Genomic DNA, 14,898 nt, shown 5'->3' with positions numbered 1-14,898 from the left:
GAGGACTTGAAAGAACAGAACATGGGTAGAGGCCTGTTTTGTTTTGTAACACAAATGACTTTGTTATAATGAGGTCAGATTAGAGGAGGATCATGATCTTACATTTTCTCGTAATTCTAGCCATGGGCGCCAGACTGAGTGCCAGTGAAAGGGAGGTGGAGGAGCTGCAGAGAATGAATGCAGGTAATGTCATTTGTCCACCAACATCAGTTGTTTATCGTTAGAAAGAAAGGGTCATGAATAAAACTGTATTTGTAAAATTGTCCATGAAAACTGTTTATAGACCGTTTATTTATGCTTATTTCTCATATGAACTCACTTCATATTTTAGCCCTGGAGGCCAGAGTGACAGACAGTGAGAATGGGAACACAGGTAAATCAATGTGACTGGATTCTGGATCGTAGGCGTTTGTTGCCTTTTCCTAACTTCCCTGAACTTTCATGTGCCTTAATTACAAACGTGTCTGGGATCTGCTAAATGATGACCCTAGTTTCGTCAAGGAGAAAGCACGGAGCTATGTAGGGAGAAAGGCAGGATCCCATGTTTGAGATAAAGGAGGGGGATAATAGACTACTTCCTGGAGGACGACGCCACGCTGACTCATTCGTTTCCATGTGAATTCTTAAAAAGATGGGTGGGGCGAAGGCCTAAGAAGGTGTGAACAATGCTGAATGGGCGTAAACAAAAAAAAGAGCCTTCTAGAAAGTGTGAAAATCATTCAAGGGCACTTTTGCCTCCTACTTGTCTCCAAATTGTAATAACAGGTTTATCAAATTTCAAAGAAGCATAACGTAATTATATCATATCATATGCCACTTTGAAGCTAAGTCTGTACTTTTATAAAATGTAAAGAAAGACATTCTTGAAAATTGGACATAAGCTCACCTTCCTGAGTTCAGTCACATATATTATTTTTTAGGCAAGCCAGTTAAGAACAATTTCTTATTTACAATTACCCCGGCCAAACTCGGCCAAAGCTGAGCCAATTGTGCGCCACCCTATGGGACTCCCAATCACGCACGGATGTGATGCAGCCTGGATATATGAAATCATTCTGCTTAAAACAGAGAGTTTAAGCATCATTTGACTAATCTGTCTTTTTGTAAGGGTAGCTTTAGAGGCCAGACTGAATGCCAGCGAGGGGATGGTGGAGGAGCTGAGGAGAGAGAATGCAGGTAAACACCATGGTGCATATACTGTAGGCCTACGATTGCACATGCTTGTAATCTAATGGAATGGCTGTTGGGCTGTTGGCGAATCAGTGTTTTTTATATTTTGCTCCATGGCCGAATGCGTTCGTAATATGATAAATGTCGCAGATTGCATCTTTGTTTTTCACTTAAACCTTTCGTTAGGATTTCATTTCTATGTTTTTTTAAGGTGATTTTCGTCTTCATCAGAACCATATTATGCATTTTACCATGTTTGTGTTTGTCTTTAATCAGTGAATTTGAATTCCCTCCTCTGTGTTCATAGACAGACCAAAGGTGGCCTTCTCTGCTGGTTTGACTAACGATGGGCATGTAGGACCCTTTAATAGTATCACCACACTAGTATACAGAAGGGTCATCACCAACATCGGCAAGGCCTACAACCCAAATACAGGTTTTGAACATTCTAAGACCCCCTTTTCACTTTGTATTCAAATGTGACCTGGGATCAGATCACATTAGACATCTGCTATCAGGCAGGTGTACACATGCATTGTAATTGTGTCATCTTTATCCCATTTAAAAACATGTAGACAACCAGCTATTCCAGCATTGCTAACAGTGTCTGTGACAGTCTGTTAACGTATTTTACTCTCCTCTGATGCAGGTGTCTTCACAGCACCAGTGAGAGGACTCTACTACATCAGATTCACTGCCATGGGTCTCAAGGGTCCACAGTCCATAGGTGCCTATATTTACCACAACGACAAGAGTGTCATGTTCAATCACCAGAACAACGACAATGGGCGTAATAGGTTCTTGTCTAATGCGTTGACTCTAGAGCTGGAGGCCGGGGATGTGGTCTACATGCGTCTCCCAGTAAATCAGGAGCTCTATGATGAAAAGTCGAGTAACTACAGCACCTTCAGTGGCTTCCTGCTCTTCCCTATGTGAAGGGGGCACTCTGGTGTGAGTTTGAGATCAATAAATGATCCAGATCATTTGCACCATTGATGTAAAGCGACTCCTTCACTCCATCCAGGCTTTTGCTTGTATTTTTGACAATGAGAATTGCAGAGGAAAAAGAAAATGAGATAATATATAATCATAAAAATGAATGATTTATTTGATTTGAAAATGTAAAAGGTTGTTACATTCATATGTTGATGGACATAAGAAGTCCAAAGCACAGAATTGATTTTCACTGCTACACAGACGATACACAGCTTTACATTTCCGTGTCACCAGAGTATTTTAGCTCCACAGATAAAGTATTAGACTGTATTAGTGATTTAAATACCTGGATGGCTCACAACTTCCTCCAGCTAAATCAAGACAAGACTGAGGTACTTATTATTGGAGCCAATTATTAAAGAGAATTTGGCTCACATTTTAATTTACGGGCAATGAAGGTGAAACCAGGTAAAAAACCTAGGTGTCATTTTAGAACCTGAACTCAATTTCAAATCACACATTAGGAATGTGACCAAAATAGCTTTTGACCACCTGAGGAATATTTCCAAGGTGCGACTGTTTCTCTCTCAGGCTGATACAGAGAAACTCTTTCCATGCTTTTATTACAAGCAGACTACTGCAATGCTCTCCTGTCTGGTCTGCCCAAGAAAGCCATTGGTCAACTGCAAAACATACAGAACTCTGCAGCCCGGGTACTGACCAAGTCCAGACGTAGAGCACACATCACATCAGTTTTAAAGTCTCTGCACTGGCTGCCTGAGGGTTTTTATATCAATCCACAATTGTGCACCCCAATACATGTCAGACATGCTATTAAGTTATGTACCCAGATGGTCCCTCAGGTCTTCTGTCCCCAAAGCCTAGGACCAAGAAGTATGGAGAGGCAGCCTTTTGTTATTATGCCCCCAGTCTCTGGAATAGCCTGCCAGAGAACCTGAGGGGGGCTGAAACTATAGACATAATTTAAAAGAGATCTTTTTAGTTTTGCTTTACCTAAGGGTGCTTTTTAGTTGTTCAGTCTTTGTTATTCTTTATTTTATCCTCCTATTTCAGTTTTGAATTAATGTTTTTTTTCCTGTGAAGTGCATTGTGTTGCGTTCATGTCTGAAATGTGCTGTATAAATAAAGCTTGATTTAATTTGATCTAAAAGGCCCTGCTTAATCAAAGGCTTTATTAATTAAATCTCTAATGTGACTGACACTATATGATCCTACATTAACAGTATGTTGTAACCTCGAAGGTTTCCCTCATTATTATGCAGATGTTCAAGGCATCTGACACGAAACACTATAAATACAAACGTATGTGGACACCCCTTCAAATTAGTGGATTCATCTAGTTCAGCCACACCTGTTGCTGACAGGTGTATAACATCCAGCACACCGTCATGCAATCTCCATAGACAAACATTACCAGCAGAATGGCCTTACTGAAGAGCTCAGTGACTTTCAACGTGGCACCGTCATAGCATGCCACCTTTCCAACAAGTCAGTTTGTCACATTTCTGCCCTGGTAAACTATAAGTGCTGTTATTGGGAAGTGGCAACGTCTAGGAGTAACAACGGCTCTGTCGCTAAGTGGTAGGCCACACAAGCTCACAGAACGGGGCCGCAGAGTGCTGAAGCGCAAGCGCGTAAAAATTGTCTGTCCTTGGTTGCAACACTCACTACCTAGTTCCAAACTGCCTCTGGAAGCAACGTTAGCACAATAACTGTTCGTTGGTAGCTTCATGAAATGGATTTCCATGGCCGAGCAGCCGCACACAAGCCCATGCGCAATGCCAAGCGTCGGCTGGAGCGGTGTAAAGCTAGTCGCCATTGGACTCTGGAGCAGTAGAAACATGTTCTCTGGAGTGACGAATCACGCTTCACCATCGGGCAGTCCGACAGACAAATCTGGGTTTGTCGGATGCCAGGAGAACGCTACCTGCCCAAATGTATAGTGCTAACTGTAAAATTTGGTGAAGGAGAAATAATGGTCTGGGGCTGTTTTGCAAGGTTCGGGCTAGGCCCCTTAGTTCCAGTGAAGGGAAATCTTAACGCTACAGCGTACAATGACATTCTAAACAATTCTGTGCTTCCAACTTCCAGGCAACAGTTTGGGGAAGGCCCTTTCCTGTTTCAGCATTCCCTCGTGCGCAGAGCGAGTTCTATACAGAAATGTTTTGTCGAGATCGGTGTGGAAGAACTTGACTGGCCTGCACAGAGCCCTGACCTCAACCCCATCAAACACCTTTGGGATGAATTGGAACACCGACTGCGAGCCAGGCCTAATCGACCAACATCAGTGCCCGATCCCACTAATGCTCGTGGCTGAATTGAAGCAAGTCCCCGCAGCAATGTTCCAACATCTAGTGGAAAGCCTTCCCTGAAGAGTGGAGGCTGTTATAGCAGCAAAGGGAGAGGCAAACTCCATATTAATGCCCATGAGTTTAGAATGAGATGTTCAACAAGCAGGTGTCCACATACTTTGGTCATGTAGTGTATAACATCATAGCCCAGTTTGAAATGCAACCTTTCATCACAAGAAGGAGAATGCCAGAGTTGTCGCTTGTACTGGATATCTTTAGGTAGCTTCAGTGTGTGTGTGTGTGGGTGTGTCTCTCTCTACCTTTGAGACGTGACTCTCCCTTAGGGGCGATAATGGCATTCTCCATGACAACGGCCGCATGACATCGCCGCTGCCCTTGAGGGCCAGGACACATCCTCCGGGGGATCACCGTGGAAACACGATAGGGTCAGAGGTCACCTCCCGTCACCCCCCCCCTCCTTCTCAGGTGGTGAAAAGGATGAAGCTAGAGGCGAGGACTGTATCCCAGCCCTCTGCCCTGGTATGGTAGTAAGAGGCTTTAACCACAGGCTGCATCTGCTCTGGCTAGGTCTGACTGTATGTAGCAACTGCTGCTTGCCGGCTGTCTCTAAGGCCAGAGCTGAATCAATATACTGTGGATGCACTCAGCACCCATCCATACTGTTACACAGTGCAGCCTTCGGGCAGAGGTACAATATGTCAACAGTACAAGATTTAACGCTGTATATTCTCAGTTTATTCTGTAGTGTTGCACTCTGAACAACATAGAATGCATAACAAGGACATTATTTTTCACATCATGTGCATTATCCTCCATCAATGTTCTACACATAGCTCCCGGTAGAATATCCTTGTCAAATACCAACCATAACTCAATAACGGACAATAAAAACAAGGCTTGAACTGAAACACACTAATGCATTTAAAAAAAAAAAAGAAGTATAACCAGTAAAGACAAAGAAAATGTATAATTGATGCTCTTCTTAAATATCGGGATATGTCAATGCTATTAATTTATCAAGTGTGGATCACAAAACAGCTCACTCAGAGGTTCTGTACATTACTTATTTGTGAAGTGTGCTCCTGCTCTCCAGTGGCAAAAAAAAGCAACACACTTTAGTTGATTATGGTTGATCATTTTTATATTATATAGTAATGATGTCTGGAAAAAAATGATTAACTCAGAAAGGTGTGATACGTAGAAGGAAATTGACAGAAAAAAAAAAAAATGAGAGATTACATGATTTAATCTCGGTTTTGGCACATTTCAACACAAATGAGCCAACAGGAAACTCCATGTACAAAAATGTATATCCCATAAATACTGTACTACCAAGGTCAAATAAGAAATGACGATGCATTTCTTATTTGACCTTGGTAGTACAGTATTTATGGGATATACATTTTTGTACATGGAGTTTCCTGTTGGCTCATTTGTAAGTCAAACATCTTAATAACATAAGGCAGCACTGCCTCCAGTTAATACAGGTAGCATGATACAAAAAAACAAACATTCAGTGAACATAAAATGACCTGTACACTAACCAAACTCTTGGATGAAGTCTTGGATAAACGTTGTTTCTATAATGTGCTGACTCCCCGTGCAAAACAAGGGGCCTGGGTTCCTCTAAGTGGGGTCCACTTGGAAGTCATGTGACTATGTGGTGGCCGGCTCTACTTCACTGCAGTCGCCTCACTCTAAACAGGAACTTCCATTCACAGATTTACTAAGAAGCCATTATGGCCCCTGTGGGACAAGAGACACAAATATCACCAGTTTAGATTAAGTTCTTCCTCCACCAGGTCACACAGAGTGTGAGCGTTTCCACAGAGGTATTCCACAGGGCCACATACCACATAAAGATAACAGACAAACACCAAGGTGTCTCAGAAGAATACCAGCCTGGCAGGACTGTTTAGAAAGGCGTAGGTCGCCATTTAATGTAACAAATGACGTCTTTCCAGAGAGAAAAAAAATACCACTGTAAAATGTACACACTCACATAAAGATATGCCCTGTCCTTCTTTCCTGTGTAAAGCAGTGGAGGCTGGTGGGATGACCTATAGGAGGAGGAATGGAATTAATGGAATGGTATCAAACACATGGAAAACATGTTTGACCCCATTTCATTCCACTCCCACCAGCCTCTACTGGTGTAAATAGTTCGACTGTGGAACATGTGAGGTTCACAGAGAGAGATCATGAAAGTTAAGAATGGCTACTTTATGTATCGAAGCAACCACATCGTAGTATGATAGGGATAAACAATGGTTCAGTTGTTGGTCCAATCCAGTTGCTACAATGGCAAATTTTGCCAGCATGTCATCACCGTGTCAACGCAGGTCAAAATCATCACTCACCACATTGGTTAGCGGTAAGGCAGAGGAGGGTGAGGAACCGGAATGGGAGGAACAGGGGGGAAGCAAGTTTGGTGCTGGCCTTCGGGAGGACTGAGACTTACGGACGGCTAGAGCCACAGCCTGGGCAAAGCAGGAGGGGATGCCGGTTTTCCTGGCCAGGGCTTTGGCTGCAGGCACGTATGGTTTGGGTGAAGGGGCGTTAGTCTGATTGTCTCCCTCTGCTGGTTCACAGAAGGTACGACTCAGCGTAGGAAGAGAAGAGGGAGGATAAGAGGGAGGGCGGTGATTTCTTCCCCCAGAAGGCCTCAATCGTAACTGGGTTGGCTCCGTCTCGTCCACCTCCTTATCATAGCACACAGGGGGAGGGGGTGGAGGGAAACAGAAACGGTCCTCTTCGGCCTCCATCACCAGACTGAGCTTCCGGAACGATCCTCTGCTCTCCAGTAGTTCAGGAGTTGAGGTCACCTCATCTCCAGGTATTCCATTGGTGTGGGCCAACAGGTCAGCTGCGTATGGGTTGGGTATCTCTGAGAGTGAATCTGACTCCTCTGGGACTTCTACCTCTAGACTTTTCTGTAGTTCTGAATCTAGACTGTCTGTGGGTGATTCGGACTCCTCCTGGGCCTCGACCTCTGAACTCTCCTGCTTGACTACCACTGGTGAATTTGGTGCGGTCTGGTAAAGCTCGCTAGGACTAGACACGGTTGGAGGACTGATGACCCAGTCAGTAGAACCTTCTGGAAACCCTGGAGGAGAAAGTTTAGAATCCATATCAGGCTCTGGGGTGGATGCCTCAACCACTGATCTCTCCAGCAATACAGGTGTCTTCTTCATTGTCCGGTGGTGCTCCAACCAAGGTTCAGCAACACCATTAGAGGGTTCATCAATGGTTTGTCCTGAGTCTAAGGCCTGGGTCTTCACCAGGGTCAGGTCTGCCTCCATGCCCCTCTGCCCCATCAGTGACTGCCCTCGGGGCACCACGGTGAAGGTGGTCAACCCCTCCCTCAGACCGGGACTCCTCCAAGCCTCACCAGGGGCCTTGGTCTTGAGTTGGAGTAAAGAGAGGGGACTGAATCCCTTACTTCCACCTGACTGTGTCAAGGACACAGGGGAGCCTCCATTGGTGGAGTTGACAGGTCTTAGGGTTGGGAACGTAGGATGCTTGAGGTTGGCCCTGGTTTGACAAAGCAGGAAAGGGGTTAGTGTCTCCCCTATGGTGGGAGGGGAGGGAGGGCAGAGAGGAGAGGGATGGTAGAGATCGGAAGGTGGAAAGGTGCTAGAGGGACGAGAGGTAGTGGATGGGGTAGAAGGGGGAGTGGGGGGCACTCGGGGCTGAGTCAAAGGGCTGGAGATGTTTGGGGATGAGGATGTGGAGTCCAGGTCCTCCTCACACTCTCCCATCTCCTCCAGTGTGTAAAGTGATACTCCCTTCCCTGTAAAGACAGAGAAACTGTTAGAATGTTAGGTTAATCTAGAATAGAGAATGGCTGGTTGTTTGAGTAACTGAGTATTGCAATATAGGAAATAAGGGTGCAAAGATGATCGTAGATTAGATTCTGATTGAAATGACTACTAAGGTGGTTGTAACTCATTTCAGACAATACAGACAGCCCAGTTTCTGACAAAACAAGTTAATCAAAGCACTTTATTAAAATCAAAATGAATACATTTGCACAAGGAATAGCAACCTACGTCTGACTTAGAAAACATGATCTCCTCAACAGATGTAGTTTAAACTATAAAACTGATTGAAAAGAAAGAGGTGAATGGTAGAAAACATGTCAATTGAGGAAGAGAAAAACAACAAAGAAGACAGAAAAGACACGTTGGAGACAATAAAATCTAATCCCCTTCATGGTTTCATTCAAAAGTGAACTAGTGTACGTCATTTACACTGAGGTGTGTATTGTATGTAGCGTCTCTTTCGAAGGCACAGTTATGATGTGGCAGGAAACAAAGCTGTGTTACTGTGCTGAGGAACCTACCATCTAAAACGCAGAGAAAGGAAACAAAAAGGTTACAAGGCGGTAAAAGCACAACACGCTAACAAAATCAACAAAACAGAAATAAAATAAATAAGAGCTTATAAGACTATAAGACTACAAGCATGACAGTTCAAAAAACCAACACGGTGGAGAGGAGGAAGAATCGTTCACCACGGGGACAAGAGGAGAGTGGAGCAGAAGGAGCAGGAGGAGCAGCACAGAGGAAGAGGAAAGGAGGACGCAGCTCTCACTCGCCGTCTGCAGGGGAGAAAGAAGGGGACACTGCTTAGGACAGTGGTCTACAATCCTGCTCAGGTGCCAGGACTGAGAAGTACCGCCTACCGGGAGCCCTAATCGGTGATTAACAGCCTAAAAGACGAACACCACTGCCAAGGAGAACCAACAGCCAAGCAGGACAATCAAGTCAGACAGGGGAATGAGTCAACAGAAAGAGCCCACTAAAATATTGACCACTAGAGGACAGGTGAGACACCATATGCAGCACATGATTCTACATGGGCCTCCCCTCTAACTCAGGGATGGGCAACTAGCAGCCCATGAGCCTCCCCTCTAAATCAGGGATGGGTAACTGGCAGCCCATGAGCCTCCCCTCTACCTCAGGGATGGGCAACTGGCAGCCCATGAGCCTCCCCCCTTTTGTACGGCCGCGGAGCCATTTCAAAAAAGGAAATCAGTCAGGGTCTCAACTTACTGTTGAGAATTAGAATAATAATAATAGAATACACAAAGTGCGTTTGTGCATCAGCAGTCACTCAATTAGCACACGTCAGCATTTCATTGTTTAATTGGTAAATTAGTCTAGCAGCTAGGCATATAAACTTGTAGTAAGCATGGTGGAATTACTGACTGGGGTGGGTACCACTGATCAGCAGTTATCATATTTAAAAAAACAATTGCCACCACCCTATGGTAAAATGTGTAGAATTTCAGGGGGGGGGGGGGGGGGTATGAGTTGGGTATGCAGACCCGCCCCCATCAAAGTTCTTAACTCAATATTACAACACTGAGAGTCCATTCAGATTAGTGATTCTAGTGATTCAATATGACTGAACTAGTGATTCAATATGACTGACCTTTGATCTCAGTGTCCTGGGGTGCTCCTTTGTGGGTGTTAGCACAGGAGGATGGTGGTGGGGGGGCACAGGGGGGTGGCGGGGGGGCTCTCCTCTTCTTCCTAGAGGTCAACTGGAAAACACCAGAAACAAATAACGGTTTAACCCAGGATCCTCTAAATCTACCTTACATTCTCACTGTGGTCAGGGAACAATGGCTTGGAACCACTAGTTAAAGTTTAAAGTCTACGGCTGAGTCTCAATAGAATTAACATGCTTCCTTTTCTTGTGTCCTTTTCTCTATAACCACTAAACTCGCAAGGCATAATCAGGTAATCAGATGAAGTCAATATGGTGGAAGCCTCCCCTGTCTTTTCACATATAGAGCCCCACAGTGGTGTAATAATACCCATAAAAAACCTACCGGTCAAACAAGGAAATGGTTCCAATTGTTCTTCCAATAGGGGATTTTTGAAACACTTAAAATAAGGGCTGTGTTTCATGCAGGCTTAACAAAGCAAACAAGCAAAGGAAACCATGAAAGAGTATCGAGAGACACCCCTAAATCCGACTCCCTAACCACCAGTCACTCACCGGCTGGACGTTGAGGTTAGCAGGGACACTTTCGGAGCCTGCCATGGGGGGCATGGGTGCCCGTCTTTTCTTGACCATGGTGTTGTCCATGGGCAGGGTGTTGGAGGAGTGGATACCCAGGGAGTTCATGCTGATGCTGGCCACCCGCTGGTTTTTCAGACCACGCGAGGCCGGGGCACTCACTGAGAGACCCTTTAGAAGACGACCACAGCAACAAAAAAAACACATCACAAAGCTTTATCGGTGTACACTGAAATCCTACCACGCACTCAAATCTAGCACGGCTGAGGAAAAAAAACAACTGCATTCACAGATCTAGTCAAAGTCTAAACTCTACTTCTTACACAACGCTTACGTACGATGGTAAAGCTAAGCTGTGGAAGAGTAAAACAAATTACCTTTTCTGGTTTCTTCTTAATTCTCCTGAATAAGCCGAACAATCCCCTGTTCTCTTTCTCTTTCTGTTTCTGCTCTTTACTTGGTAGGGTGGGTGTTTCTACAGGTGCTTCTAGGAGAAAGAAATAGCAACGACAGATGGTTGAGAACTGGTATTCTAATGAAATGTGCTCATTGCCGAAATCTTGGGGCATTGTCAGACATTTTCGTTAAGTTTTGTACCCTCGGGGCGAGGTAGTGTGATAACCACTTCAGGACTGACAGCTGTTCAAGATTAGAAAAAGACATCCATGTTAGCATTTTCATATTTACAGTATATAGACACTATGCACTCAGTGGGTAAATAGCATTCTGTAGACAGTCTCCAAGCTGAGTAACATAAAAACATCTCTCACCTGCCATGTTCTTGGCGTATAGTTCCCTTAGTCCATAGTCATCGAGGGACCTGCTCAGGTTTAAAGGTCCTTCAGAGACGTTGGCGCTCAGCAAAATGGTGGACTCCAGGTCAAACTCACACTTCTCACACACCGCAGGCAGGAGCTGCTCCAGAGGGACTCTAGGGTTGACCCTCACAACGGCCTTATGGTTCTTCTTGTAGTTGATCAGCAGACGTACAGTGACCTACAGGAAACAGTATCCCTTCAGTTCATGAACTGACCTAGGTTGGAGATTGGCTAGTGGGTACAGATGCATTTTGTCAGTATTTACCTCTGGCACGTACGGCCTCTTTATCTTCTCCTCTCCCCCTTTAGGTTTCAGTAGGATCCTGTGAGGCTCCATGGCTCCAATCAGAGTGCTGGGTTTGAAGGAGATGTCGTTTCTATTGGCCGACTGGAGTTCCATGGTGAAGTCAGATGGATTCAGGTGGTACTGGGCACAGAGTGTGACCAGCAAGTCCATCACAGGTTTACTGTAGAGATACAAACACAGTGCAGGTGTACTACATGTGTCCACAGTATAGAGCTATATTCATGGTTAAAATTAATTTTAATGATGTTCAAATAAAAAGAGGAATCAATTTACATTTAAGTCATTTAGAAGACGCTCTTATCCAGAGAGACTTACATTAGTGAGTGCATCCATTTTCATACTCAGTCAATCCATTCCAAATACACAGCATGACTTCGTATGGCTCCAATGAAACATTCTGTCTGTATGCCTCTTACCTCCCATGTACTGTGGCCATTTTCTCCAGGCCTCCTGGTAGAACCACTGCTAGAGTATGCTCCCTCTCCAGCGGGTTCTCCTCCTTCTCCTCCATGGATCTTCCCCAGGGGTCTAGACGCGACCAAAGTCTGAGACTTGACTGAATCTCAGGTGAATCTCCTAACAGAGAGGGACAATGTCAACATAAGGAGAAGAGATGACATCCCGTGAGAAGATGATGTCACAGTCAACTAAAAGTGTTACAGTGGTACAGGACTTACACTGCATGACCAAAAGTTTGTGGACACCTGCTCATCCAACATCTCATTCCAAAATCAAGGGCAATAATATGGAGTTGGTCCCCCATTTGCTGCTATAACAGCCTCCACTCTTCTGGGAAGGCGTTCCACTACATGTTGGAACATTGCTGCGAGGACTGGCATTGCTGCGAGGACTTGGAACATTGCTGCGAGGACTGACGTTGGGCGATTAGCCCTGGCTCCCAGTCAGCGTTTAAATTCATCCCAAAGGTGTTCGATGGGGTTGAGGCCAGGGCTCTGTGCAGGCCAGTCAAGTTCTTTCACACCGATCTCAACAAACCATTTCTGTATGGACCTTGTTTTGTGCATGGGGGCATGGTCATGCTGAAACAGGAAGGGGCATGGTCATGCTGAAACAGGAAAGGGCCTTCTCCAAACTGTTGCCACAAAGTTGGAAGCACATAATCTTCTAGAATGTCATTGTATGCTGTAGCGTTAAGATTTCCCTTCACTGGAACTAAGGGGCCCGATGAAGGGGCCTAGCCCATGAAAAACATCCCCAGACCATTATTTCTCCTCCACCAAACATTACAGTTGTAACTATGCATTGGGGCAGGTAGCCTTGTCCTGGCATCCGCCAAACCCAGATTCCTCGGTTGCAACAGAGGACAGCCGATCTTCACACGCTATGTGCTTCAGCACTTATCAATCCTGTTCTGTAAAGCTTTTGTGGCCTACCACTATGCGGCTGAGCCGCTGTTGCTCCTAGACATCTAGACATTTCCACTTCACAACAACAGCACTTAAATGTTGACCAGGGCAGCTCTAGCAGGGCAGACATTTGACAAACTGACTTGTTGCAAAGGTGGCATCCCTTGAAGGTGCCACATTGAAAGTCACTGAGCTCTTCAGTAAGGCCATTCTACTGCTAATGTTTATCTATGGAGATTACATGAATGCATGCTCAAATGTTATACTCCTGTCAAAAACAGGTGTGCCTGAAAAAGCCAAATCCACTCATTTGAAGGGCGTGTCCACATACTTATGCATATATAGTCTATCACAGACGAAGTCTTGCCTGGCCCCGACCTCTGAGGACCTGTGTGAAATGTCGTGTTCCTGCTCTAAAAGTACTTTGGAGATGGCATTTAAATGCCTGAGAGAGGAGCCCCTCTGGGCCTAACCGATAAACCCTTCCCATCCCATCATGGTCTCTGAAAAAAATAAACATTCATCCACTTGTAAAGCTGGGGCTACTCACACATCTAAGTGCTTGACTTGAAATACTTATGTACAGGAGTTACGGTGAATTATACAATGTTTATGTAGATGTGAAATCTAAAACCACGGTCGTCCTCCTTTTCGCAGATAAAAACATGGACATATCGTACAAGGTTTACTCAGCAAGAGTAAATACATTTAAATTGTTTTCATTTTAAATTGTCACCAGACTTGACCACCTGACAATTACTGGATTTTGACTTTGTGCGTATTTGGCACACTAGTTAGAAATGTCACTTCCAAGTGTTTTTAATACTACTACTTGTCGTTTAAACGTGATACAAACTGCAACAACAGAAGTCTACTTACGAGACAACATCGGAACGGCTTTTCTGGACACGGTCGTCAAATAAAAAATACCTAATATTCACGCACACAAACGTATTGTTCAGCGTTTTGGGGCAGGCGTAGTTGACAAAACTGAGCACCAGCATGCAAAGTGTCAAACCCCTAGTTTATGTCAGAAGCGAGTTCAACAATGCATGCCTTCCTCTGCAGCTGTGAGTAAATGTTCGTCACCACGTTCCTATACTGTAATACGTGAGTGCTGCTCTCCGGAATGCGTTGCTAGGAGGCTTTATAGTTCTAGGACTCCCAACACTTTGGGTATGCCTGCTCTCCACTCAATGTGGAGGAATATGCTGGGGGCTCCTGTGAACATATAAATTACATAACTAAAACACGTTTTACTATATAGCCGTTCTGTCCTGTACTCTTAAACCAATGCACAACTGAATGATAGTGGTAATCAGGGAATCTAATTGAATAGGTTAAACACTTAAATTCACAAAAAAAAATTCTCTCTCTTTAGAATAGAGCAAATATACTCAGAATAGACCAAGCACATAATTAAATGCAGCCCTGCCTGGGCCATGTTGGTCAACTGGCTAATGCAAACCAGAATAGGCTTTACTCCTCCAAGAGCAAGACGGATTAGTGCTCTCCAAGCCCTGTCCCAACATATTGTCCAGCAGTTACACAACAATCAAATCCACAAATCAGTTTTAACTAGACAATGTCCTTACCTCTCTCTGTCCAGAAATGAGATATCTTCCATCAACATGACTGTCATTTCACCACCATCAGAGGGAGAGAATTAGAGAGAGGGAGAGATCCCTTGCTCTGTAATCCTTGTTTAGCAGACAGCCTACTGCACCTTCTGGCCCTGCCCAGCCCTCTGACATCACAGACTCTGCCCTGTCTACACATAGATCCTACTGTACTATACAGCCTAGTGAACCCTAGGGCTCCTATGGCATTATTTAAACTGGGTGAACCCTCCGTAGTCCCTTTAGCTTGTAAACACATTTCTAGTCTTAGTTACCGTACCCTTCTCATCCTGCTTGGACTAGAGACTATACAGT

General features: G+C 44.7%; 2 protein-coding genes across 3 annotated transcripts; one reads left to right on the top strand and one right to left on the bottom strand.

Annotated features, from left to right (window-relative positions):
• The first annotated feature begins 309 nt into the window (after nt 1-309).
• Nucleotides 310-2,136, top strand: LOC139372267 (complement C1q-like protein 2). The gene is made up of 4 exons (XM_071112024.1): nt 310-373; nt 1,114-1,176; nt 1,478-1,606; nt 1,820-2,136. The coding sequence occupies exons 1-4, from the start codon at nt 310-312 to the stop codon at nt 2,104-2,106; spliced, it is 543 nt and encodes a 180-aa protein (XP_070968125.1). The 3' UTR covers nt 2,107-2,136.
• Nucleotides 2,137-5,837: 3,701 nt separating this feature from the next.
• LOC139373168 (cordon-bleu protein-like 1) lies at nt 5,838-14,658 on the bottom strand. Of its 2 annotated transcripts, XM_071113330.1 has the most exons (9): nt 14,560-14,658; nt 12,014-12,173; nt 11,556-11,757; nt 11,243-11,468; nt 10,850-10,959; nt 10,452-10,643; nt 9,879-9,990; nt 6,800-8,232; nt 5,838-6,185 (listed from the first exon to the last, which is right to left on the bottom strand). In XM_071113330.1, the coding sequence occupies exons 2-9, from the start codon at nt 12,106-12,108 to the stop codon at nt 6,177-6,179; spliced, it is 2,379 nt and encodes a 792-aa protein (XP_070969431.1). In that variant the 5' UTR covers nt 12,109-12,173; nt 14,560-14,658; the 3' UTR covers nt 5,838-6,176. The 2 variants fall into 2 exon arrangements, with proteins under 2 accessions (XP_070969431.1, XP_070969430.1); XM_071113329.1 differs by having other exon boundaries at nt 5,838-8,232.
• Nucleotides 14,659-14,898: the final 240 nt, after the last annotated feature.

This window comes from Oncorhynchus clarkii, chromosome 18 (genome assembly GCF_045791955.1).
Source record: "Oncorhynchus clarkii lewisi isolate Uvic-CL-2024 chromosome 18, UVic_Ocla_1.0, whole genome shotgun sequence".
Lineage (NCBI taxonomy): Eukaryota > Metazoa > Chordata > Actinopteri > Salmoniformes > Salmonidae > Oncorhynchus > Oncorhynchus clarkii.
This window is presented reverse-complemented; position numbering and strand designations above follow the sequence as displayed.

Bases quoted from the DNA above. Each gene is read 5' to 3' on its own strand.
- LOC139372267 (XM_071112024.1), top strand. From the start codon at position 310: ATGAACTCACTTCATATTTTAGCCCTGGAGGCCAGAGTGACAGACAGT. The intron at 374-1,113 runs GTAAATCAATGT...TTGTAAGGGTAG, and splicing joins CAGTGAGAATGGGAACACAG to CTTTAGAGGCCAGACTGAAT. The intron at 1,607-1,819 runs GTTTTGAACATT...CCTCTGATGCAG, and splicing joins GGCCTACAACCCAAATACAG to GTGTCTTCACAGCACCAGTG.
- LOC139373168 (XM_071113329.1), bottom strand. From the start codon at position 12,108: ATGGAGGAGAAGGAGGAGAACCCGCTGGAGAGGGAGCATACTCTAGCA. The intron at 10,960-11,242 runs GTGAGAGATGTT...TCTTTCTCCTAG, and splicing joins ATACGCCAAGAACATGGCAG to AAGCACCTGTAGAAACACCC. The intron at 10,644-10,849 runs GTAATTTGTTTT...CGTCTTCTAAAG, and splicing joins TTAAGAAGAAACCAGAAAAG to GGTCTCTCAGTGAGTGCCCC.